The 25600-nt window shown below is 47.2% G+C and overlaps 2 protein-coding genes and 1 non-coding gene across 3 annotated transcripts; 2 read left to right on the forward strand and 1 right to left on the reverse strand.

The window, feature by feature from the left end:
- Positions 1-117: 117 nt before the first annotated feature.
- LOC142369488 (uncharacterized) lies at positions 118-11483 on the forward strand. Its single transcript, XM_075451836.1, has 5 exons — positions 118-373; positions 1427-1774; positions 2018-2200; positions 10544-10891; positions 11124-11483. The coding sequence occupies exons 1-5, from the start codon at positions 307-309 to the stop codon at positions 11267-11269; spliced, it is 1092 nt and encodes a 363-aa protein (XP_075307951.1). The 5' UTR covers positions 118-306; the 3' UTR covers positions 11270-11483.
- A 2153-nt stretch (positions 11484-13636) lies between these two features.
- On the reverse strand, positions 13637-25386 carry LOC142369489 (uncharacterized). The gene is made up of 8 exons (XM_075451837.1): positions 25080-25386; positions 22523-22634; positions 19566-19666; positions 19227-19462; positions 17340-17452; positions 17151-17265; positions 16724-16824; positions 13637-15417 (listed from the first exon to the last, which is right to left on the reverse strand). Exons 1-8 carry the CDS (start codon positions 25327-25329, stop codon positions 14178-14180), a joined length of 2268 nt encoding a protein of 755 aa, XP_075307952.1. The 5' UTR covers positions 25330-25386; the 3' UTR covers positions 13637-14177.
- On the forward strand, positions 14685-14784 carry LOC142369571 (small nucleolar RNA SNORA17). Its single transcript, XR_012767650.1, has one exon. It is a non-coding gene; the product is annotated as a small nucleolar RNA SNORA17 (small nucleolar RNA).
- Positions 25387-25600: the final 214 nt, after the last annotated feature.

Raw genomic sequence — 25600 nt, forward strand, 5'->3', positions numbered from 1 at the left:
AGGCACCGCCTCTCAAACTCCACTTTCTTCCGTATCAGCTTCGGAAGAATACGGAATTCTTCCGAAGCTGATACGGAAGACTTCAATCAGGCGCCGCCTCTGAAACTCCACCTTCTTCCGTATTTATCGAGACATCGTTACAGCGAGGCACGAAGGGACATTTGTTCAGGTTCTGGTTTATTGTTCAGCTTCGTTTCTAACTTAGTTTGGTTTATGAGTTACACTCATCACGTTTTCTGCATCTGTTGGAAAATCCTGGAATTGTTGAACTTTTCCCACAGAGTTGGATCTGAACAATAAGAGGAAATGGCTGCTTTAACGTCTCTGAGCGTCTCTCTGCTGTGTGTCGGCCTCCTCCTGTCTGTTTCTGCAGGTGAGTTTGAGCTGGGGACTTAAGCTGGAAACTGTTTTCATATGAGATGCAGTGAAGGAAAAGTCTGCCGGCTCTGACCGGGATGTGTGGATGTTTGTCATAACTCAAGTCGGGCGGGTGGGAGAACTTTTAGTGTCAAGACGCTGACATGAGAGGTTCAGGTTATAAGAGAGAGAGAAAAGGATTCATTCATCTGTTTACAGAGGCGAGGTAAAAGCTAAACAATTAGAGAAAAATTTAAAGAAAAAGTTTTTAAATTCAGTTTTATTTATAAAGCAGCTTATTACACAAATGTAATCTTTTTATTCTCTGTAACAGGATCACACATTACACACTTTCTACAGGAGGCTGAACTCTGAGTATCAGGCGTCATGTCTGTGGATTAAATCATGTAAATATGAGCTGTTTATGTGTTTATCATTGTGTGAAAAGTTTTCTGTGTGGATTCTCTGAGTTTCACTTCTTTACCTGATGGAGGGAAATCAGCTGCTGGTTCAGAACCAGTTTCAGCTGTTTTGTTGCTCATCAGACCTCCTGAGGTCCAGCTCAGAGCAGGGTGGGCTCTCTGGTGTCTCCTCACTCTGATGCTGCTGTGGAAGTTCAGAGTTCCTCTCTGAGCTCTTTAACCTCTCTGCTCTGTGTTGTTTCCTCTCTGTAACCTCTCTGCTCTGTGTTGTTTCCTCTCTCTGTAACCTCTCTGCTCTGTGTTGTTTCCTCTCTCTGTAACCTCTCTGCTCTGTGTTGTTTCCTCTCTGTAACCTCTCTGCTCTGTGTTGTTTCCTCTCTGTAACCTCTCTGCTCTGTGTTGTTTCCTCTCTCTGTAACCTCTCTGCTCTGTGTTGTTTCCTCTCTGTAACCTCTCTGCTCTGTGTTGTTTCCTCTCTCTGTAACCTCTCTGCTCTGTGTTGTTTCCTCTCTGTAACCTCTCTGCTCTGTGTTGTTTCCTCTCTGTAACCTCTCTGCTCTGTGTTGTTTCCTCTCTGTAACCTCTCTGCTCTGTGTTGTTTCCTCTCTCTGTAACCTCTCTGCTCTGTGTTGTTTCCTCTCCTGCAGAACAGAAAATCATCCCAGCTGAACCTGGACAGGATGTTACTCTGACATGTAGAGCTCCCAACAACAACCCCATCATAGTTGTAGAGTGGAGCAGAGCTGATCTGAAGCCAAAATATGTTCTCATCTACAGAGATGGTCACTATGGTCAACATGACCAGAATCCATCTTTTAAGAACCGGGTGGATCTGCAGGACAGACAGATGAAGGATGGAGACGTGTCTCTGATTCTGAGAAATGTGACGACTGAGGACAAAGGAACATATGAGTGTCGAGTTAAGCAGGAAGGAACAAACCAGGAGAGAGGCTTCAAGACCATCAGCATCATCCTCCTGGAAGTTGTTGAACCAGGTGAGTGTGAGTGTGAGTGTGTCTCTGGATCAGAGCTGAAGCAGCTTCCTGGTTGTTGATGTGAGAGTGAAACATCTCAGATCAGATGTTTCAGGTGTTTTCTAAAGATGTTGTTGATGAGACTCTGTAGAAAGCAGCTGGTCTGAGTGCAGGAGATGATGTGGGACAGCAGTTTGAAGAGGAAATGTTCTTCAGTCATCACCCACCTGACAGCTGGTAACCACATCTGTTTCTGATCTGCAGGGAAGAGAACTGGAGGAGGAGAGGGTGGAGGAGAGAAGGGAGGAGGAGGAGCTGTTGGACTGATCGTTGGACTGATCGTTTTATCTCTTCTTCTTCTTCTTGCTGTTGGTGGTTTCCTGATCTATAAAAGAAAACCTGCCTGGTTGAATCGATATCAGCCTCCAGCGAAACCAGCAGCAGTTGGTAAGATCTCATCTGTGTGAACATCTGAACTGTGAGTGTCCTGCTGCTGTTTGTGGTTCTTAGTGATCATTCCAACATGTAGAACCTGAACATGTTAAACATGTTCTGGATTTTATTATCATGAACCAGTTGGTGTTCTGAATCAGGTTGAGCCCCTCCAAGTAAGCTGGAGGAGGACCTGTTTGTAACCAATTTAGCAATGATAAAGTGAATTACAGTATAATAACAAGTTAGACTATTAATAAGACTCTGGCCAGAATCAGAAGACACCAAATTCGCTAGGAGCCAATGTGTTGAGCAACAATAAGGAATCAGGCAGAGGAATAAACGTTGAGTAGCTACTCTTGTATTTTTTCACAGAGAATCAAGAAAAATGTTCAAGTTATATAAAACATACATGAATGACCAAAATAAAATAGTGTGCACACTGAGATGAAATAAAATTGTCCGTTGGGGCCCTTAAAAAATAAGAAATCGTTGCAGGTGCACCTGTTTCTTTAAAAGGTTCATGGGAATGTAATGTGAATGTGAGTGTGTACGTGTGAATCTGCGTCGCAAGTCTTGGCTCACCACCGGTCTCAACCGGAATCTCGTCATGATCCAGATTTTCACCGTCCTCTCAAAACCTATAAACAAGGTCATATTTATTACACTCCACTCTCTGATGCATCGTTTAAGGTTTAAATGTCTAAAATGCAGAATATTGCATCAAACCTCACATAAATCTTATCAAATCTACAACATTCAATGTTCAAGTATATCAAATATGAGGACTAAACATTCAACAACTCACATGTTTAACTGTTCCAATAACACTTATGGTAGGTAACCATTATCATTCAAAATATAAATCATAAACATATCAAAACCATGTGCAAATACAGTAACATTACACATTGAGTTTGTTCAGAGGTATCAAAGAAGTGTGCTTAATTACTCCTACAATAGCGGCCTACTAATGCGAGAGAAACTGCACCAAAAATGACCCTCTGAGCTGCTTTAAACTTACACTTGAAATTAAATAAATTCCTTCAATTAGTTAAAATACTACAGAATAAAATATTATTTTACATTCATCATGACACATCAAATTACTTTCTTTTTCCCTTTAAATTGGCATTAGGAAAACAAAACAACTTCCCCTTAAATATATATATATATTGGCATAAAATAAAAGACTCAATACACACGTTCCAAAATATTGCACCATTAACCACCTCAGTTCACTCTCATGGACTTTTACATCACCACTAGCCTGGGAATTTCCATGCTGCTTTGCGTGCGATTTCATTCTCACTGCAAAGTCAGCCTGGAAACCACCGCCCTTATTTTTGCCTGAGTTTGGGATCCAATCACAGAACGGGGGGGGCAGCAAGACAATGACGACGTCTCCTTTTCTCCTTTTTCTGTCTTCTTCACAAGCAGCTGCGCTCACTTCTCTGGCTAAGGTCAGAAAAGAACGGAAAAATTGCGCACCTGCAATGCACCTCCAAGCAGAGAGGCTGAACGTGGCCTGCGTAGCCCCTGATTTGCTGTTGAGGCACTCCCCACGTGGGCATTACGAACTGTGCGGTTCATTCAAATGCAACAGGAACATTAAACTTTGCCGATGTAAACATAAAATAAATACTCCCCCTCTTCTTTTATTGGTCTCTAATATAATGTAATGTGTGTTTTTCCACCTGGGCTACACCCTCCCCTCTTGAACTTATGCACGTCTCTGTGCATGGTAGACAGTTAAATGATAATTATTCGAGGGGATAAAGAAGGGGGTCGAAAAAGCTCCTCAGCATCACTTATGACATCTGCCCAAGCTGTTGACAGTCCTTGAACGAATGATGTCACTGCTGTGATCAAGGGATTACCTAACTCCGTATACTCAAGCTGTCCTGGCGGCTGACGGTTTCTCTCAGATCTCCTGACAGAATCATTTGTATCCATTCGTTCCTCTATCTCCTCTGTATCCATTGGGACTGTTTCATCCTTTCCTCCCATTGCACTTGCATCCTCCTCTCTTTCCTCAGGTCCTGCAGCTCTAATGCCATCCTTCTCCTTGTCATTGTCTGACATATCCGAGGGAACTGGAAGTTGCTCTCCTCGGGGTTCCGGATGGTCATCCCCAGGTGAGTCGGTTTGAAACAAGGCTGTTTCATCTGCCTGTTCGGTTGGTGTGACTCTATCGGTGGGTAAGTACTCAGTATCACTCTGGTGAAAGTTAGACTCAATGAGCATCAAAGGACCATCTGAAGTACTATTGGACATATCAGGTTGGTGGTCAAGATCAGGTGGGTTGTCAATACCAGGAGTCCTATCAATATTCTGAGCGTGTACAGGACTCTCAACAGGACAAATGCCTGGAGGTTCAGTATGCTGAGTATCTTGGACATTGGTCATAGGTAGGTCAGGGTGCACAGGACTCTCACTGACCGTGGGAACAGGGGAACTTAAACAAACAGGAATGAGTACATCATCTCCTTCATCTGAGGAATCCCCTTCCTCCACCGCAGGGTTTGCATGGGTTCCTGGCCTGCGTGGTACTGGTTTCTGTACAGGCTCCCTGCTTTCCTCCACAGGTAGGTACTCACAAGGAAGTAACAGGTCCCTATGTAGTGTCCTTAGGGGACCATCCCTGTTTTCAGGTTTAACCGTGTAAACTGGAAGGGTGCCTGCTCTTCTCACCACTACATGGACAGTGGATTTCCATTTGTCTGAAATCTTATGTTTTCCCCGGATGCAAACATTTCTGACCAGTACTCGTTCTCCAGCTTCCAAATCTGAGGCAATTACATGTCTATGAAAACCTTGTTTTGTTCTTGTGAGCCATCTTTGCAGCCTTGTCCATAGCTAACTTGTAGCTTTCTTTGAGACGTGACTTAAGGTTTTGCACATACTCAGAGTGAGATGAATGTTGATCTTCGTGTACTGGCAACTTGAATGAAAGGTCAACTGGCAGGCGAGGTTGGCGCCCGAACATCAGTTCATATGGGGTAAAACCAGTCACCTCATTCCTGGTGCAATTGTAGGCGTGGACCAGGGGTCTTACATGGTCACGCCAACAGGACTTATCGTGATCTTGGAGAGTGCCCAACATGTCAAGCAGGGTACGATTGAATCACTCCACAGGGTTGCCCCTAGGGTGGTATGGAGTTGTCCTAACCTTGCGGATACAAGCCACCTGACAGAGTTCCCTGATTGTGCGGGACTCGAAATCTGGACCCTGGTCACTATATAACTTTTCTGGGATACCATAGTGTACCATGAAGTTCTCCCACAGACACTTCACTACTGTGCGGGCCTTTTGATTTGGTGTTGGGATGGCAACCGCTAATTTAGTGAAGTGATCTGTGATCACCAGTATATCTTTGGGCTAAGTTGTATCGCTACAGAAGTGATGGAAAAGGTTAATGCGATTCAGACTAGCCACGGATGCGCAGATGGTATTGGTAAAGCGCGAGGATTCGAATGTTGTTGTTGAGCCGCTCAGCCGCCCCATTTCACCTATCCTGTCGGTATCAAAACAGCAGCAACAACTAGTAACAACAATGTCCGATGATAAAAGAAACAACTGGTCGAGAGCAGAGACTCTGCTTTAAACACAATTCAGGAGGTCGACGTTGTTTGGGCCCTGGATGGGAAGAGGCAGAGAAACGCAGATGTCTTCAAAAAACTGTCCACCGTTTTGCACAAGAGAGGCGTTGAGAGGAATTGGGAGGCCCTACGAAACAAATGGAAGAGCATGAAGGGGAAATATCTGGCAGAGAAGAGGCATAGTGGGAAGAGTGTAGCCGAGGGGAAAATAAATTATGAATATTTTGAGGAAATCGACTTAATTTTGGGCAGTCGGCCCGTGGTCACCGCCGCGAAGGAAGCCACGGTTGACAGCGGTACCGGTAAGTGTGTGCCTGTATTCTTCCAAATGTGTCCCATATTTTTTGAAGTGTGTGTGAGAGAGAGAGATTGGCCTGTTAGCTGTTTTTAGCAACGATATGACGTTTTAGCAAATGTTGACATGCTGTACTACAAGGACAAATGTTAAGTCATATGTGGAGATTGGGTGTGGAGAGGTGTGTTATTTATTAATCCATTTGAAAAGGTACGTAGCCTTGAAAGTTATAGCAACTGTTACTATTCCGGGAGGCTGACAATAACAGCGCGAGCAATTAAATTCCCGCTACCGAGCATTCTAATTCGCCACTTTTGTAATGGAAAATCATCTGGTCGAGTCAGAATAATGCGCATCAGCACGTTCCGGTGATGTCATTTTATTTCGCTAGAATCGTCCTGTTTGATGGAAAACCAACCGAACGCATCTTATATCGCAACAAAGTAATGCGATATAACTTTTAATTCGCTACAGAATCTGATGGAAAAAGGGCTTGTGTCACTCAGCTCAGCTGGGAGTACAAGCTGGTAAGTTGTCTGGGACCCAACTAGGCATCGCCTGTACAGGATGTTGTTATGAAGCTCGAGACGGTTTAGCTCTCGGAGAAACAGTGGGAGATCTGGAAGTTGGGTGCGCAAGGTGGGGGGTGGTGTATCCACGTGTTCGATCTGGGAGATAACATGTTTTATACATTGATCAGCCATTTGCTTAGCTGCTAGCTCTGCTTCAGTTAGATGGGGGATGGTTGGCAGACCTCCAAACTGTTCTTCTTGCACATAGCTGTCAGGCACAGCACTAGGGGACATGGCAAGAGTCTCTACTAAGGCAACACCAGGACTGACGCTGTAGGTGAGCTGTCTCTCACAGATTGCTTTCACAACAGACTGATCTACTGTATTGATGTTTTTTGGATCAGAGAGGAGATCTTGAGTAAACTGTTGTATGCGTTCTCTCTCTTTTTGTGATCTCAGGCTACGGCTACACGAAAACGAAACAAGGGTTTTTTTGAAAACGGGTACGAAAATTATTGCGACCACACAGGAAAGCTTCAGTTCTCATGAAAACGCCACGCTTGCTGAAAACGATGCAGTACACACGCCACACCTCTATGTGCGCTGTAAGCCACCCCCACCGGTTACACCAGAACAATAGAAGAAGCAATGCGCATGCGTGTACGCCCCTACTTCTACCAGCGTGAAGCTCACGTTGTTCCTTCAACAACGCCGCTGTAGTTAGCAGTGTCTGCAGCAGTGCTGCTATCAATGTTGTGCGGTCCATGATGATCGCTGTCTGTCCTTGTTGTGTTGTCTTCTTCTTCTTCCGGATTTTTAATGGATGTTGCCGCTTTTTGTTCTGGTCACTGACGTATGTGTATACGTCACTGGCGTATACACATGTAAACGAATCCGTTTGGGCTGTAACAATGGAAACGAAACAACGCCGTTCTCAGATCTTCCCACTCTGGAACCCGTTCTCCAAAACTATCGTTTTGGGGTAGTGGGAACGCCGGCTCCATGTGGCCGCGACAGCCAAACGATAAGCAAAAGTATCGGTTACAGTGAAAAACGTTTCCGTGTAGCCGTAGCCTCAGATCATCTGTCAGCACCCCATGTGGTCTGCGGGATAATCCGTCCGCATCTCCGTTCTGCCTTCCTGGACGATAGAGGAGTTTGAAAGAGAATGTGGACAGTGCTGCTAGCCACCACTTGACGCAACCTGCTAGCTGGTTGCGTCAAGTTTTGCTGTTGTCAGAATGTAAGTTACAAAAGTGAAGTGGTTTCCGTCGCTAAACTTTTCCGTAACTGACCACTTGAGTGCCAAAAACTAATTTGTGCACTGGATAGCGACTCTCGCTTCGTGACAGCCCTCTACTCGCATAGCCTATGACTCTAAGTTGGGCCTCTTGCTCCTGATACAACACAGCACCGAGTCCGGTGGTACTGGTGTCGGTGTGCAGTATATAGGGTTTCTGGGGGTCAGCAAAGGCTAATACAGGTGCTGTAGTGAGGCTTTGGATGACCATCTCGATGGCTTGCTGGCAAGGTGGCATCCAACGATCTCCGAAGGGCTCTTTTGGGTCATGGTATTGATTTGTGTTCCGTCTTATGTTTGCTGGTTTTAACTTTGATTTCTTGTGGAGAGGTGGGTAGCCAGAGGTTAAGTTGTGGAGAGGTTTTACGATGCTGGAGTAACCCTTAACAAACCTCCTGTAGTACCCAGCAAAACCGAGGAAGGATTTCAATTCTCGTAGGGTCGGGGGGACAGGCCACGTCTTAAGAGCTGCAATCTTCTCAGGATCAGTCTCGACACCATTTCTGGAGAATACATGACCAAGGTAACGAACTGATGTCTGGAAGAAAACACATTTTTCTTGGGATAATTTTAACCCAAACTCTTTGAGACAAGTGAGCACTTTCATAACTCTTTCTTCAGGCTCCTCAAGGGTTTTGGAGAATACTATCTCGTCGTCAACGAAGACCAAAGCATCTTTCAAATGCATATCCTCCATGCACCGGTCCATTAATCTTTGGAACGTGCTGGGGGCATTAGTCACACCCTGAGGCATTCTGTTGAACTCCCAGAACTTGAGAGGGCACACGAAGGCCGTCTTCGGTTTGTCTGCCTATTCAACCTCGATCTGGTAGTACCCCGACTTCAGGTCAAGGACAGAGAACCATTGAGAGCTGAGAATGTGTCCTCCAGCTTTGGAAGGTTGTATGCATCTTTTATAGTCTGGAGGTTGAGACGCCTATAATCGTTGCACAACCGGACTTGGCCGTTCTTTTTCCGGACTACCACTATGGGTGACGCAAATGGCGACTCTGACTCCCTGATAACTCCTGCATCAAGGAGCTCTTGAATGTGCCTTCGGACAGCTTCAATGTCCTGTGGATGGACTGGTCGGGCACGTAGTTTGAAGGGAGTTTCATCTGTGAGTTTTATGTGGTGTTTTACCTTATCTGTACAGCCAAAGTCCAGGTCATGAAGTGCAAACACATCAGGCATATTGTTGGGCTGCTGAGTGATGCGTTGCTTCCATTCGAGTGGGATTGGGGAATCACCAAAATTGAAATTTAAGTTGGTCTCCTGGGATGACCGAGTCTCAGGAGATCTCTGGAGGGGTTCTGGTTGTTTGGCTATACTATGTTCTTTTAATAAGATGGTCTGATAAGCACTAATTTCTGCAATAGTGCACTTTGCAGGGATGACAATGTCGTGGTCAGACTCAATGCTTTTGACGACTGGCAGCTTATGTGGCCGTAACTGAGGGAAATCAACTAGACCAGCTTTTACTAGCAGGCCGCCTGGCAAGGGGGATGATGATGGATATTCAATGACAACTGATTTCTCATCTTGAAGGCCACTGACAAGGGCAACTCCCTCCACCACCACAGTTTCACCAGCTGGAATGACTTGAGGCATCCTGCCTTGCATCTTCACTACCCCCTGGTGGTCGTTGCTTGCCTGCTTCCACCTTGGCTCAATAACTTTAAAGACTACTTTGTAGCCATGTGGGAGGGGCTGGCGAGACTGGTCAAGTCAGTCTCTGAGTAGATGTCAAACAGTACATCCAGGGTGTTCGTGCCTATGAGCATGAGGGACTGTGAAGTGTCAGGGACAACCAAGGCAAGTGTGTTTACATCTATTGGAACCCCTATAAAGTCATTTGGAAAGGTTATGGTAATATCTATATAGCCAAAGTAAGGCACGAGCTGGCCATTTGCTTCTTCCACTTCTAAGAGGTCATGCAGTGTTTTGATCTTCTGCTCCAAAAGGGGCTGCTTGTAAAATGACTCAGGTATGGTTGTAACTTGTGAGCCTGGGTCAAGAAGGCAGTTGACCTCTTCACCTCTCACAATCACATGAGCTGTACTCTTGATGCCAACTAACCGTTTGGGAAGTTGGAAAGGTAGGTTCTGCTTTGATTTCTGTAAGCTGCAACAGCTTAAAGCTCAACCAGCTTACACTAGGTTGGGGTTTGCAGGGTCGGTGCAGCATGGGGCAATGTGTCCATCTTCACCGCAGTTAAAATAATAGCAGGGCTTGGGTTTGTATGTCTGTCTCTTTTTAGTCTGTCCTTCCATGCCCGTATCTGTATCGTCTGGCTTTGACATCCTGCCCTTGTTTTTCCACCTGGGCTACATGTTGCACTGATTGTTTGTCCGTCAGGTTTCTTCTGCTGATGATTATTAATCTTTATCATGTGAATATGAGCTGTTTATGTGTTGATCATCATGTGAAAAGTTTTCTGTGTGGATTCTCTGAGTTTCACTTCTTTACCTGATGGAGGGAAATCAGCTGCTGGTTCAGAACCAGTTTCAGCTGTTTTGTTGCTCATCAGACCTCCTGAGGTCCAGCTCAGAGCAGGGTGGGCTCTCTGGTGTCTCCTCACTCTGATGCTGCTGTGGAAGTTCAGAGCTCTTTAACCTCTCTGCTCTGTGTTGTTTCCTCTCCTGCAGAACAGAAAATCATCACAGCTAAACCTGGACAGGATGTTACTCTGACATGTAGAGCTCCCAACAACAACCTCATCATAGTTGTAGAGTGGAGCAGAACTGATCGGGGTAAAGAATATGTTCTCATCTACCGTGATGATCAGCTCGATCTTGATGGCCAGCATCCATCTTTTAAGAAGCGGGTGGATCTGCAGGACAGACAGATGAAGGATGGAGACGTGTCTCTGATTCTGAAGGATGTGACGACTGCTGACAGAGGAACATATGAGTGTAGAGTCGTCCAGGAAGGAACAAACCAGGAGAGAGAATTAAAGACTATCAGCATCATCCTCCTGGCAGTTGTTGAAGCAGGTGAGTGTGAGTGTGTCTCTGGATCAGAGCTGAAGCAGCTTCCTGTTGTTGATGTGAGAGTGAAACATCTCAGATCAGATGTTTCAGGTGTTTTCTAAAGATGTTGTTGATGAGACTCTGTAGAAAGCAGCTGGTCTGAGTGCAGGAGATGATGTGGGACAGCAGTTTGAAGAGGAAATGTTCTTCAGTCATCACCTGACAGCTGGTAACCACATCTGTTTCTGACCTGCAGGGACGGAGGAAGGAGGAGAGAAGGAAGGAGGAGAGAAGGAAGGAGGAGAGGAGGAAGGAGGAGAGAAGGAAGGAGGAGAGGAGGAAGGAGGAGAGAAGGAAGGAGGAGAGAAGGAAGGAGGAGAGGAGGATGTTCTGTTGGACTGATGGTTGGTCTGTCAGTTTCATCTCTTCTTCTTGCTGTTGGTTTCCTGATCTATAGAAGAAAACCTTCATTTCTGAAGCTGAATTCCCAGCAGCCTTCAGGTGAAACATCTGAACTGTGAGTGTCCTGCTGCTGTTTGTGGTTCTTAGTGATCATTCCAACATGTGGAACCACAGAAGAGCTGAACTAAGACAGAACCTGCACATGTTGAACATGTCCTGGATTGTCTTAATGTACCGCTGCTATGCTGATGATACCCAGCTCTATCTGTCGTTCCCACCTGACGATATACACAAACCACACCTGAACTCAGCATAAATCTCGTGCTGAGAGTTCCTTTTGGGTTTCTTCCGGGGATCATTGTTAATCTTTATCATGTCAATATGTTTACCTGCTGATCATCGTGTGAAAAGTGCAGTTTTCTGTGTGGATTCAAACCATGAATGCAGGGCTGGTGGTGCAGAGAGCTCTGATATGTGAACACAGGAAGAAGAATCCTCTCTCAGCTCATATCAGCTGCTTGTTTCTGTCCTGAAGTCACTGAGGATGTTTTATTCATGGTGTGCAGCTTCTGCTCTTCTGCACACAGCATGAACTGTACAAGTTAAAGTGTTTGTTGGTTCTTTAAGCTGAAAGCCTCCAGCAGCATCCATGTTTCCTCATTAAAGCTCTGAAAGAGGAATGAGTGAAACCTGTCTGAGTGTTTCTGTAACCTGAGACAGCCGTCAGGCTCCTCCTCCTCTGTCTCAGTCTGATGATGTCATCATGTTACTGTGATCATGTGATGAACACACTGATGACCTCAGACTTCATCCAACCATCAGTTCACCTCAAGCTAAAGATGAGGTTTATAAAATAACTGAAGGCTGTTTTAAAGACTTTCTCAGGGTTTTTTTTAACCATTTTTTTCAGGTTTTTTAGGCTTGTTGCTGCATCAGTGTTAAAATAAGAATAAATGTTTCTGTAAATGTTCAAATGTACTCATTATTTCTGCATTTTGTTGCTGTTGTTTTGCCAATAAATGATTGTACTTGTAACTCTCTGTGTTGTGTATTTATTTCCATGTTCCTCAGCATGGAACAGGGAGCGTTCCCTCCCTGAGAGGAAAGTCGTGTCAGATATCATGTTTTTCTATCTTTCTATGAGCTGTGAGGCCAAACAGCAACAGACTGCAGCTGGTTTTTCTCAGGGTTGAAGGTTGTTTTTGTCACTTTTCTGCCACAAGAGGAAAACAGCACAGCTTCATCCACAGGAACCTCCCTCAGGAAACTGTTGGTGGCCACAGAAGTGCTTTAAATTAAAGGCCAAACTGAAGCTAAAGGAATGATGACAACACTGATAATCTAATGACTAAGTTCCCATGAGCCTTTGCAGTCAGCAGGAAGCAGCCCATGGTCAGAGCCTCCTCTGCTGCTGCTGAAGTTCATTTCAGCCCAAAGTGAGACATGACGGGGATGTTTCAGGAGCTGCTGACACACACTGAGCAGCTTTAGCTCAGAACACCTGGAACACACACACATCATGCTGTCATCACGTGGTTTCCTGGCTCCGCCCCTCTGATGGTGCCCCTCAGCCTGCCTGATGGCATTCAGGGGCAGCGGGTCGGTGAGACTCCCTCTGGTGGCAGAAAACACAATTACACAAACAAACCTTTCCCACCGTCTTCACTGCCTTTCGGAGCTCTTAAAGTCGGGAGAAAAAGTTCATTTGGTCCCAGATTTTTTATTCTGTTTCCTCTGAAATGGTTCCCAGAGCCCCGTCACACATAACAAAGAAACATCTTCAGAGCGCAGGAGATGTCAGTGCTCAGATGGCAGACTGTGTTCATGTGTAAATCAATAAGAGGATCGATATCAGTGATGGATCATTAAAACACGAGGAGATCTGATCAGTCGGCTTTTATTCATGTGCTGCTGCTGGTTTATTCTGCTCAGAAAGTTTCATTCTGCTCTGTTCGGCCCGTTTTCCATCAGAGTGAGTGGAGGCGTCCCGTGACGTCATCAGTATGCGACACAGACCCGGCATTCATCAGCCTCCGGGCACAGAAGCGTCTGCAGCTTGTCCTCTAACCTCGGTGTTGGTCTGCGTTCTCACTTTTACCTCATTGTTGAACACAGAAATAATGAAATAATTAAGTCTCTCTGTCGCTGTTGTCGCGTTTTTAAACTTGGCGGGATTCCTGTGAAGGAGTCGCTTTCATGACTCATCCAGCTGCGTCACTCCCTGGCCAATCAGTGGCCTGCAGGCTGCAGACGTCACATTTCCCTCTTGGAACCCCGGCCCAGAGCTATAGAGTAATACATATTAATATATTTAGTAATAGTTTTACATAGTAATATTTTGAACCAGTAAAAACAAGCCGTCACATCAGAACAAGACTGAGAAACACTGAGCAGCAGCTGCTGAGGGGAAATGTCTCCGCCTGCTGGTGAGAGTCCGTCACTGCACCTGGTGTCAGCGGCAGCAAACTGCAGCTTCACCTAAAGACTGGAGGCAAACTTTCAGTTTATTTTCTACTTTAGTGCTGAAGCTACATGTGGAAACATCCCAGAACACAAATAAATCATGTTTGTGGGCAGAAAACTGGCCGTGAACAGTGGAACAAATGTGGATTTAACCTTAAACGCTCAGTGAAAACATCCAAACTCTTCACTTCAGTTCAACTCAGTCAGACTTTATTCATTCCTGAAGTGGAAATGATATGACTGCAGCAGACATAACTCATAAAATATAGTAAAAAATGAGATAATAATCAGCAGGTGTCCATCAGTGGGCTGAGCTTTCAGCAGTTAAAGAGCAGCTGTGAGTCCTGAACCCTTCTTTTACTGTAAAAACCAGCTGCTGCTCACAGACCGGAGGGGGCGGAGTTAGAGGGCGGAGCCTCCTGCTTCCTGGCTGATGGTCGCTGGTTCAGGACGTGGACGCCTCCAGGGCGGAGCCTCCGTCCGCCTGGTGGCTCCTCAGGTGGGTCTTCAGGCAGTGGCTCTGGGTGAAGGCCTTGTCGCACATGCTGCATTTGTAGGGCCGCTCGCCGTTGTGCGTCCTCATGTGCACGGTCAGGTGCTCGGGGCGCGCGCACGCCTTGCCGCACACCTGACACACGAAGCGCTTGATGCCCAGGTGGCTCCGGACGTGGCTGCTCAGGGTGCTCCTGAGCTTGAAGAAGCGGCCGCACTCGGAGCAGCCGTACGGCGCCTCGCCGGTGTGGACCCTGGTGTGATTCTTCAGCTCGCCTTTGCCCCTGAAGGCCTTGGCGCACACGCCGCAGACGAAGGGCCGCTCGCCGCTGTGCGTCTTCACGTGGGCCGTCAGCGTGGCGTTGCACACGAAGGTCTTGCAGCAGACGTGGCAGAGGTACGGCCGCTCTCTGACCGTGTGCGTCTTCTCGTGGCTCTTCAGCGTTTTGGAGAGCTTGAAGCTTTTCCCGCAGACGCCGCAGCCGTGGCGCCGCTCGTCGCTGTGCGTCAGCTGGTGGAAGGCCAGAGAGCGGCGGTTGGTGACGGCCTTGCCGCACACTTTGCAGCGGTACTCGTCTCTGCTGGCGTGCGCCGCTCTGTGAGCCGTGAGCTGCGCCTTCAGGCCGAAGGCCTTCGGACAGACGTGGCAGCGGTGCGGCCTGTCCTGCACGTGCACCCAGCCGTGCGCGCGCAGGCCGGCGGCGCTGGCGAAGGCTCTGCTGCAGACGCTGCAGCGGAAGCGGCTGCTGCCCGCGTGCAGAGCGGCGTGCCTCCTGAGGCTGGACACGGAGACGAAGGACTTCCCACAGTGGGAGCAGCTGTGGGCTTTATGCCGATCGGTGAGGTGTCCCTTCACCTCGTCCTCGGACTCGAAGCGCTCCCCGCAGACCCCGCAGAGCCCCCCCGGCTCGCCCACGTGGCCCCAGGCGTGCCGGATCAGGCTGCCGGGGTTCCTGTACCAGACTCCACACACTTTACAGGCCTTTTTTCTCCTCTTAGGCCTCTTCACGCCGCTGTCGGCCTCTGGTTTTCCTTCCCGCTTCGCTGTTCCCGGCTCAGGATCCGGTGTCCAGTCGGCGTCTCCGTCCAGCGCCTCGCCTCCATCTTGGCTCTCGGCCTCGCCTCCATCTTGGCCCCCCTCTGTGTTCAGGTTCGCCTCCGCTCTGGGACCGCCGGCTGCACGTTTAACGGGGCTGAAGAGGAGGAAACATTCAGCTTAATCAGGCGTCCACAGGCCTGTCACGATAACAAATTTTGCTGGACGATAAATTGTCTCAGAAATTATTGCGATAAGCGATAATATTGTCGTTCTGAGATCATTTTCATCTAATACAATGATACTCTTCAGGACACACTACCCAGATCCGCCCTCTGAGGACATCACCTGTTTCGTCCCAGCTCCTTACGCACTTATTTGTTTTCTAAATTCTCTTCTCATTTGTCTCGGTACCTAACTTACCGCACTTACTCTAGCACTAGTTATGCTCTCAGCTGTTTGGTTTTGGAAGGAAATGCACTTATGATTTCCTGTGAGCTGAAGTTCTTTTGCCTACCGATGTGGAACACACTTATTGGAAGTCACTTTGGATAAAAGCGTCTGTAGAATAACCGTAATGTGATGTAATGTATTTACATTTGCCGTCCGTCATCAGCTTTTTGCCGAGAGCCGTGCACTGACCAACGTGCACATAATTACTGGGTCAGCGCCCATCTCACAGAGACTCAGGCTGTGTTAGAAACCGCATACTTCTCCTACTAACTTTCTGAGTAAGTATGCGAGTTTGAGTATGCGAGAAGTTCCCGGATGCATCCTAGATTCTCCTAAGTGTTGGGTATGCATCATGAGGTTACTACTCATACTCAAACTACCCAAGATGCAACATAACGTGACGTCGCCGATCGTCATTTCCGGTCAAAACGGCAGTTTCAAGCTAGCTACAACGAGGGTAGGTTCACTTCCTGTTTTCAAAACAAAAGCACCAATTGTATGGTAATGGCTTTCCCTATGATAAAAGGCAACGGGTATTTTATTTTGTGAAAATAACCGGAAGTGCGTTAGCTCACTGCGGCTAGCTTTAGCAGCGCCGAATTCGTGGGAACAAAATTGTAAACAGCCGGTATTTTGTCAGGTTTTCAACACGTTGGGGATCTAAACGACTACTTTCTCGCCTGAAAATGTTTCAAATGTTGCTAAAGTTTACAGAGTTTAGAGCTTAAGAGAAATCAGCTTCAGGCCGGCTGATTTCGGCTCGGGCAGGAGCGAAATGCATTGTGGGAAAATGCTCTGCATACTGTCTGATCAATGAGTATGCAGTATGCAGTATGCGTTTCGAACAGAACCTCAGTTTCTCTTACTCAATCATTTCACAGTGGAAACAGTTTCCAGAGGATTATTATCTCTGAAGTTTGTCACATTATTCTTCCATCTTTGCTAAGCTGACCCTCTTCTTCTTCTTCTTCCCTCTAAATGCAGCAGGCAGCTCTCCTGCCCTCTGTTACCTGGTCCTGAACCGGGATCCGTCTCTCTTCAGCACCTCAGGATCAGCGTCTGTCTGTGGAACTTCCTCTTCCTCCTCCTCCTCCATCTTCTCTTCACCTGCCTGAAAGAGGTTATTCCCACATGAACCAGTAAGATTCACCATCAGGCCTCAATCTGCTCAAAGAAACAACTCATTCTGACATTTATCCACCAGTACAACCCGTTAAAGCCTTAAAAAGACTGAATGAGACAGGTTCAAACCAACAGGAGAAGGTTTTACTGTTTTACTCTGCTCCACCTTTCCCATGAAGAGCTGATAAATCCCCATTTTCATGGCCCTCGGTTTAAAGAAGCCTCAATCTGAGCCTGATTCAGAGCAGAACAGCAGCTGATTCAACCCTTTCAGACCTCCAGAGGCGGCAGGAAAACACCAAGTTACTAACTCACTGCGCTCTGAGGGCTCGTCTGACAGGATCCAGCGGGGGAAAAGAGCGCCGTTCCATCGCCGAGCTCCGCCGGGTCCCAGCTGCTCCTGTCAGACAGATCTGAGGGAGGCGACGACCTGCCGGAGGACAAGATGCTGCTCTGAGATGGAAACGTGTGAGAGGCCGTCAGCCTGCTGCTGCCTCAGATTACCTCGTCATCGCTTCGGTCCAATCGGCCGGCGCCGAACTGGATCCCACCCCGTCCTGGTTCTGGTTCTGTGGAGGACGGAGGTCTGCAGAGCTGCTCTGAGGATCATCTCCTGCCTGCAGAAACACAGAAGGACAAATAACCGTCACAACACTGGAAACTGTCCCAAATACGGTCCCTTGGTCACCAAACTGTCCCAAATACGGTCCATTGGTCACCAAACTGTCCCAAATACGGTCCCTTGGTCACCAAACTGTCCCAAATACGGTCCCTTGGTCACCAAACTGTCCCAAATACGGTCCATTGGTCACCAAACTGTCCCAAATACGGTCCTTTGGTCACCAAACTGTCCCAAATACGGTCCCTTGGTCACCAAACTGTCCCAAATACGGTCCATTGGTCACTAAACTGTCCCAAATACGGTCCTTTGGTCACCAAACTGTCCCAAATACGGTCCTTTGGTCACTAAACTGTCCCAAATACGGTCCATTGGTCACTAAACTGTCCCAAATACGGTCCTTTGGTCACTAAACTGTCCCAAATACGGTCCCTTGGTCACTAAACTGGTCCTTTGGTCACTGAACTGTCCCAAATACGGTCCCTTGGTCACTAAACGGGTCCTTTGGTCACTAAACTGTCCCAAATACGGTCCCTTGGTCACTAAACTGGTCCTTTGATCACTAAACTGTCCCAAATACGGTCCATTGGTCGCTAAACTGTCCCAAATACTGTCCTTTGATCACTAAACTGTCCCAAATACGGTCCTTTGATCACTAAACTGTCCCAAATACGATCCTTTGATCACTAAACTGTCCCAAATACGATCCTTTTGTCCCTAAACTGTCCCAAATACGATCCTTTGGTCCCTAAACTGTCCCAAATACGGTCCTTTGATCACTAAACTGTCCCAAATACGATCCTTTGGTCCCTAAACTGTCCCAAATACGGTCCTTTGATCACGAAACTGTCCCAAATACGGTCCCTTGGTCACCAAACTGGTGCTTTGGTCACTAAACTGTCCCAAATACGATCCTTTGGTCACTAAACTGTCCCAAATACGATCCTTTGATCACTAAACTGTCCCAAATACGGTCCCTTGGTCACTAAACGGGTCCTTTGGTCACTAAACTGGTCCTTTGGTCACTGAACTGTCCCAAATACGGTCCCTTGGTCACTAAACGGGTCCTTTGGTCACTAAACTGGTCCTTTGGTCACTAAACTGTCCCAAATACGATCCTTTGATCACTAAACTGTCCCAAATACGGTCCTTTGATCACGAAACTGTCCCAAATACGGTCCCTTGGTCACTAAACTGGTCCCTTGGTCACTAAACTGTCCCAAAAACGGTCCTTTGATCACGAAACTGTCCCAAATACGGTCCCTTGGTCACCAAACTGGTGCTTTGGTCACTAAACTGGTCCTTTGGTCACTGAACTGTCCCAAATACGGTCCCTTGGTCACTAAACTGGTCCCTTGGTCACCAAACTGGTCCTTTGGTCACCAAACTGGTGCTTTGGTCACTAAACTGGTCCTTTGGTCACTGAACTGTCCCAAATACGGTCCCTTGGTCACTAAACTGGTCCCTTGGTCACTAAACTGGTCCTTTGGTCACTAAACTGGTCTCTTGGTCACCAAACTGTCCCAAATACGATCCTTTAGTCACTAAACTGGTCCTTTGGTCCCTAAACTGTCCCAAATACGATCCTTTGATCACTAAACTGTCCCAAATACGGTCCTTTGGTCACTAAACTGGTCCCTTGGTCACTAAACTGTCCCAAATACGGTCCTTTGGTCACCAAACTGGTCCTTTGGTCACCAAACTGTCCCACATGGTGCAGCTCTTGGAGTCCAAAGTCTTGGAGGACAAACAGTCGGAGCTCAGTCGCTGACCTTCAGGCGGACGTAGAGGGCGGAGTTTCCGTAGGACCTGATGGTGCTGTAGACCTCCTCTGGAGTCAGAGGCGTCACCTTCAGAGGCTGCAGCCTTCGGCTCTTATCGGTGGTAAAGAGGTCAAAGGGCTCCCCGGCAGCCAGCTGAGGGAAGGTGGACCTCAGCAGCTGCAGGAAGTCCGGCTCCCGCAGACCCCCGGGACACCTCAGGTCCTGGACCGGACTTTTCTGAAACACTGGAGCAAAGGAAACACTCGGGGTGAGGAACCGGTGCCGTCTGCACCCTGAATGTGAAGCTGTCCCCATAACCGGCTGCAGGCTGAAAGCTTTACGGCGTACCGGCGTTGGAGAGCACCTCGGTCTGAGAGTCCTGAAGGAACCGGACCCTGAGGACCAGATGGGTCCGTGGGCCACCCTTCCGAGGTCTGCCGGGCCTCTTCCTGTCAGACAAAACTCTGGGTGAAACCGACCCTCAGGATCCCAACAGAACAGGAACAAACCAGCTCTGTGTGGTGGTCTCTGTTGTTAAAGGGGACGTCTCCATGTGTGGTGGTCTTTGTTGTTAAAGGGGACGTCTGCATGTGTGGTGGTCTTTGTGTTAAAGGGGACGTCTGCATGTGTGGTGGTCTCTGCTGTTAAAGGGGACGTCTGCATGTGTGGTGGTCTTTGTGTTAAAGGGGACGTCTGCATGTGTGGTGGTCTTTGTGTTACAGGGGACGTCTCCATGTGTGGTGGTCTTTGTGTTAAAGGGGACGTCTCCATGTGTGGTAGTCTTTGTGTTAAAGGGGACGTCTCCATGTGTGGTGGTCTTTGTGTTAAAGGGGACGTCTCCATGTGTGGTGGTCTTTGTGTCAAAGGGGACGTCTGCATGTGTGGTGGTCTTTGTGTTAAAGGGGACGTCTGCATGTGTGGTGGTCTTTGTGTTAAAGGGGACGTCTCCATGTGTGGTGGTCTTTGTGTTAAAGGGGACGTCTGCATGTGTGGTGGTCTTTGTGTTAAAGGGGACGTCTGCATGTGTGGTGGTCTTTGCTGTTAAAGGGGACGTCTCCATGTGTGGTGGTCTCTGCTGTTAAAGGGGACGTCTCCATGTGTGGTGGTCTTTGTTGTTAAAGGGGACGTCTGCATGTGTGGTGGTCTTTGTGTTAAAGGGGACGTCTGCATGTGTGGTGGTCTTTGTGTTACAGGGGACGTCTCCATGTGTGGTGGTCTTTGTGTTAAAGGGGACGTCTCCATGTGTGGTGGTCTTTGTGTTAAAGGGGACGTCTCCATGTGTGGTGGTCTTTGTGTTAAAGGGGACGTCTCCATGTGTGGTGGTCTTTGTGTCAAAGGGGACGTCTGCACGTGTGGTGGTCTTTGTGTTAAAGGGGACGTCTGCATGTGTGGTGGTCTTTGTGTTAAAGGGGACGTCTCCATGTGTGGTGGTCTTTGTGTTAAAGGGGACGTCTGCATGTGTGGTGGTCTTTGTGTTAAAGGGGACGTCTGCATGTGTGGTGGTCTCTGCTGTTAAAGGGGACGTCTCCATGTGTGGTGGTCTTTGTGTTAAAGGGGACGTCTGCATGTGTGGTGGTCTCTGTTGTTAAAGGGGACGTCTCCATGTGTGGTGGTCTTTGTGTTAAAGGGGACGTCTGCATGTGTGGTGGTCTTTGCTGTTAAAGGGGACGTCTCCATGTGAGGTGGTCTCTGTTGTTAAAGGGGACGTCTCCATGTGTGGTGGTCTCTGCTGTTAAAGGGGACGTCTCCATGTGTGGTGGTCTTTGTGTTAAAGGGGACGTCTGCATGTGTGGTGGTCTCTGTTGTTAAAGGGGACGTCTCCATGTGTGGTGGTCTTTGTGTTAAAGGGGACGTCTCCATGTGTGGTGGTCTTTGTGTTAAAGGGGACGCCTGCATGTGTGGTGGTCTTTGTTGTTAAAGGGGACGTCTGCATGTGTGGTGGTCTCTGCTGTTAAAGGGGACGTCTCCATGTGTGGTGGTCTTTGTGTTAAAGGGGACGTCTGCATGTGTGGTGGTCTCTGTTGTTAAAGGGGACGTCTCCATGTGTGGTGGTCTCTGTTGTTAAAGGGGACGTCTCCATGTGTGGTGGTCTTTGTGTTAAAGGAGACGTCTCCATGTGTGGTGGTCTTTGTGTTAAAGGGGACGTCTGCATGTGTGGTGGTCTTTGTGTTAAAGGGGACGTCTGCATGTGTGGTGGTCTTTGTGTTAAAGGGGACGTCTCCATGTGTGGTGGTCTTTGTGTTAAAGGGGACGTCTCCATGTGAGGTGGTCTTTGTGTTAAAGGGGACGTCTCCATGTGTGGTGGTCTTTGTGTTAAAGGGGACGTCTCCATGTGTGGTGGTCTTTGTGTTAAAGGGGACGTCTCCATGTGTGGTGGTCTTTGTGTTAAAGGGGACGTCTCCATGTGTGGTGGTCTTTGTGTTAAAGGGGACGTCTGCATGTGTGGCGGTCTTTGTGTTAAAGGGGACGTCTGCATGTGTGGTGGTCTTTGTGTTAAAGGGGACGTCTCCATGTGTGGTGGTCTTTGTGTTGAAGGGGACGTCTCCATGTGTGGTGGTCTTTGTGTTAAAGGGGACGTCTGCATGTGTGGTGGTCTTTGTGTTAAAGGGGACGTCTGCATGTGTGGTGGTCTTTGTGTTAAAGGGGACGTCTCCATGTGTGGTGGTCTTTGTGTTAAAGGGGACGTCTCCATGTGTGGTGGTCTTTGTGTTAAAGGGGACGTCTCCATGTGTGGTGGTCTCTGCTGTTAAAGGGGACGTCTGCATGTGTGATGGTCTTTGTGTTAAAGGGGACGTCTGCATGTGTGGTGGTCTCTGCTGTTAAAGGGGACGTCTGCATGTGTGGTGGTCTCTGCTGTTAAAGGGGACGTCTGCATGTGTGGTGGTCTCTGCTGTTAAAGGGGACGTCTGCATGTGTGGTGGTCTTTGTGTTAAAGGGGACGTCTCCATGTGTGGTGGTCTTTGTGTTAAAGGGGACGTCTCCATGTGTGGTGGTCTTTGTGTTAAAGGGGACGTCTCCATGTGTGGTGGTCTCTGCTGTTAAAGGGGACGTCTCCATGTGTGGTGGTCTTTGTGTTAAAGGGGACGTCTGCATGTGTGGTGGTCTTTGTGTTAAAGGGGACGTCTGCATGTGTGGTGGTCTTTGTGTTAAAGGGGACGTCTCCATGTGTGGTGGTCTTTGTGTTAAAGGGGACGTCTGCATGTGTGGTGGTCTTTGTGTTAAAGGGGACGTCTCCATGTGTGGTGGTCTCTGCTGTTAAAGGGGACGTCTGCATGTGTGGTGGTCTTTGTCTGAAACTGGGCCACCTGGCTGCTGTTCGAGGATCCGGATCCTTCAGCTCTCCTGGTTTCTTCTTCTCTTCACCAAAGTCCTCCTCCTGGCACCAGGTGGCGCTGGGGCCTCCGGGGTCCTCCACACCTGCTCACAGCAGAAGAAGAAGAAGAAGCCACAAACTTTATATTTTTGGGAGTCGCTCATTGACTCTGTAGCGCCCCCTACGATGCTTAAAAATGGTCTCCGCATTGGGGTTAGTTTCACGTGGGACGACAAAATTTGGTACACTCATTCATCATGCCCAGACGCACAAAAAAGTCTCTCACCGCCACGGTCCCACGTCCACAGGAAGGCGGCCATTTTGGATGGAAGGTGCATTTTGGTGCCATTTTTGACCGATTCCACGCCTTGCATATGATCGAACTCGTCCTACAGATTTAATGCTACAGACTTCAAACTTGGCCAGGTTACTCTTAAGACATGGGGGAAAAAAATAATGGAGAAACTTTTTCAAAACTTAAAGGGCGTGGCCGTGGCAACGCCTCAAAGTTCGATGACTCGCCATTACTCGCCACATAAAATGAAGTCGCTTATAACTCCCACATACATTATCCAATCTGTCCCAAACTTCATACGGTGAATGCTGGACCCAGCCTGAACGTGCACATATAACATAGTGACATCCTACTATAGCGCCACCTGCTGGTGGTTGGAAACGTCTTTTTTTTCCACACCTCGCATTTATTTGAACTTGTCCTACAGATTTAATGCTACAAACTTCAAACTTGGCCAGATTACTCTTAAGACACGGGGGGAAAAGAATCATGGAGAAACTTTTCCAAACTCTGAACGGTGTGGGCGTGGCCAGGCAGTGAAAATCGTGTGATGGCGTTTGTGATTTCAAAGCCTTATCATCATCGCAAAGTCATGAAACTTGGCACACACGTCCACCCTGACGACCTCGTACGTATGTAAAGGGTATCGTGTGTGGGCGGAGCAAAATGGCTCAGGGGCGCACATCTAGGTTTGCCAACCGTCCCTTGAAAAACGGAATCGTCCCGTATTTAGAAACAACAGCACCTGTCCCGTATTGAGCTGAAAAGGGACGCACTTTGTCCCGTATTACTGTGAGAGTCTAAAAATAGTCAGTATCATGCCAATGGAAATGAATAACGGGGCTTTATATGAAAATGTGCGGTAAACTTGTTCCCAGACCCTGTCCTGCTCTGTGACCAATGAGCTGACAGCATATTCACACCCGAGAATATGCTGTCAGCTCATTGGTCGAGGAGTTACTGAGAATATAGCGGAAGACAACAAAGCAGCATTCTCAATTTTACTCAAGTTAAAGTACTGAAGAACTTACTTTTAAAAGTACAAACTACATTTTCTAATACCAGTACATTGCTGTATTGTTTCCTGAATGCTTTTACAGAACCATGTAACTCTGAAACCACTTAATGAAGAACAGACATGTAGACTTTTTGCACCATTCTGCTACAAAATAACAACAACACAGCAGCTCTGAGCTAACAGTGCAATAGTACTAGAACATTTTTCATTCATTCGTCTTAAAATATTGGTGAAATAAAGACGCAGGTCAAAAAAACCCCAAAAAACTTCTCCTTTTAACCAGAACAAAGAGATCAGATCACATCACCCCAGTTCTCAAGTCTTTACATCGGCTCCCGGTCAGATACAGAATAGATTTTAAAGTTCTGCTGCTCGTCTACAAATCACAGAACGGTTTAGGTCCAGAACACATGAATGACATGCTAGCTGAGTATAAACCCAGCAGAGCTCTGAGATCTGCTGACTCAGGTCAGATAGTGGAGCCCAGAGTTCAAACTGGAGCCGGTGAAGCAGCTTTTAGCTGTTATGCTGCACACAGCTGGAACAAACTACCAGCAGAACTGAAATCAGCCACAACTGTAAGCACTTTTAAATCCAGGTTAAAAACATTTCTCTTTCGGTGTGCTTATGGTTGAGTTTATATCTTTCTTTTTCCCCTCTTCTTTGATTGCTTTTAACTGTGTTTTTAATTTTTATTCTATTTTTTTTCCTCTTTAAATTGCTGCTTTATGCTGTTCTTTTAAATGCCTTGTCTTTATGTAAAGCACATTGAGTTGCCTGTGGTATGAAATGCGCTGTATAAATAAAGATGCCTTGCCTTGCCTTGCCTTAAGAAAGATACTTATTTTATTCAGTTAATTTTGTTATTTTATATTAAAGTGAATTGCTGGATAATAATTTGTTTTCCATGTGTTCATGTCACTCAAAAATATGCATCTAATTCAATTCAGGTTCGAGTCAAAGAGTTAAAAAATTGTTTCCAGGCCAGGAAGGGTGAAGGCAATCGGTTTCGGCCGACCCTTCTAAAGATGTGTCCCTTATTTATTTTTCAGGGAGTTGGCAACCCTACGCACATCTCGGTCCCGCATACAGCTGCTTGCAGCTTTCTAGTTTAACTTTATTTCACTTTATTTCAGCCTTAATGTTTGTCAGGAAGTAAATAAAAAGTTAAATGAACAACATTAAAAACATTTTATCCAACTTTCAGCACATCTGTAACTGCAGATCATCACTGACCTCCTCTGAGCAGTTTGACCTGAGGCTGCAGGAGCTCCATCTGTCTGCTCTGCCGCTCGATCTGCCGCCTGAAGCCCGAAGCCTCCTCCTCATAGTCGGCTACGGTCCTCTCCACCACCGCTAAGATCTCCCGGGCGGCGGTGCTCAGTTTCTCGGTGATGATTCCTCTCAGGATGTCGGTCTTTGACATGTCACCGAGGCCGTCCAGCTGCTCGGAGCCGCCTCTGCTGCAGCTGGTCCAGTAAAACATGGTTTATTTTCTGTGAATTAGGCACTTCGGCGCTCTGTGGAAGTCCTTCTCAGGTTTGGTGCAACTGCAAATAGTGTCCGTGGAGAAACAAAAACTCCTTCAGTTCAGCCTCAACCTTTACAATACTTATTTATTTAGCCATATTAAACTTGCATCACCCACAGTTGCAGATATGCAGCAAGCTTTTTGCTTATTTACATTATTTATTTACATTATATTTTTATTTACATTACATTATTTGATTTTTTTAGATTTACATACATTATTTACA

Source organism: Odontesthes bonariensis, chromosome 19 (assembly GCF_027942865.1).
Source record: "Odontesthes bonariensis isolate fOdoBon6 chromosome 19, fOdoBon6.hap1, whole genome shotgun sequence".
In the NCBI taxonomy this organism is placed as follows: Eukaryota; Metazoa; Chordata; class Actinopteri; order Atheriniformes; family Atherinopsidae; genus Odontesthes; species Odontesthes bonariensis.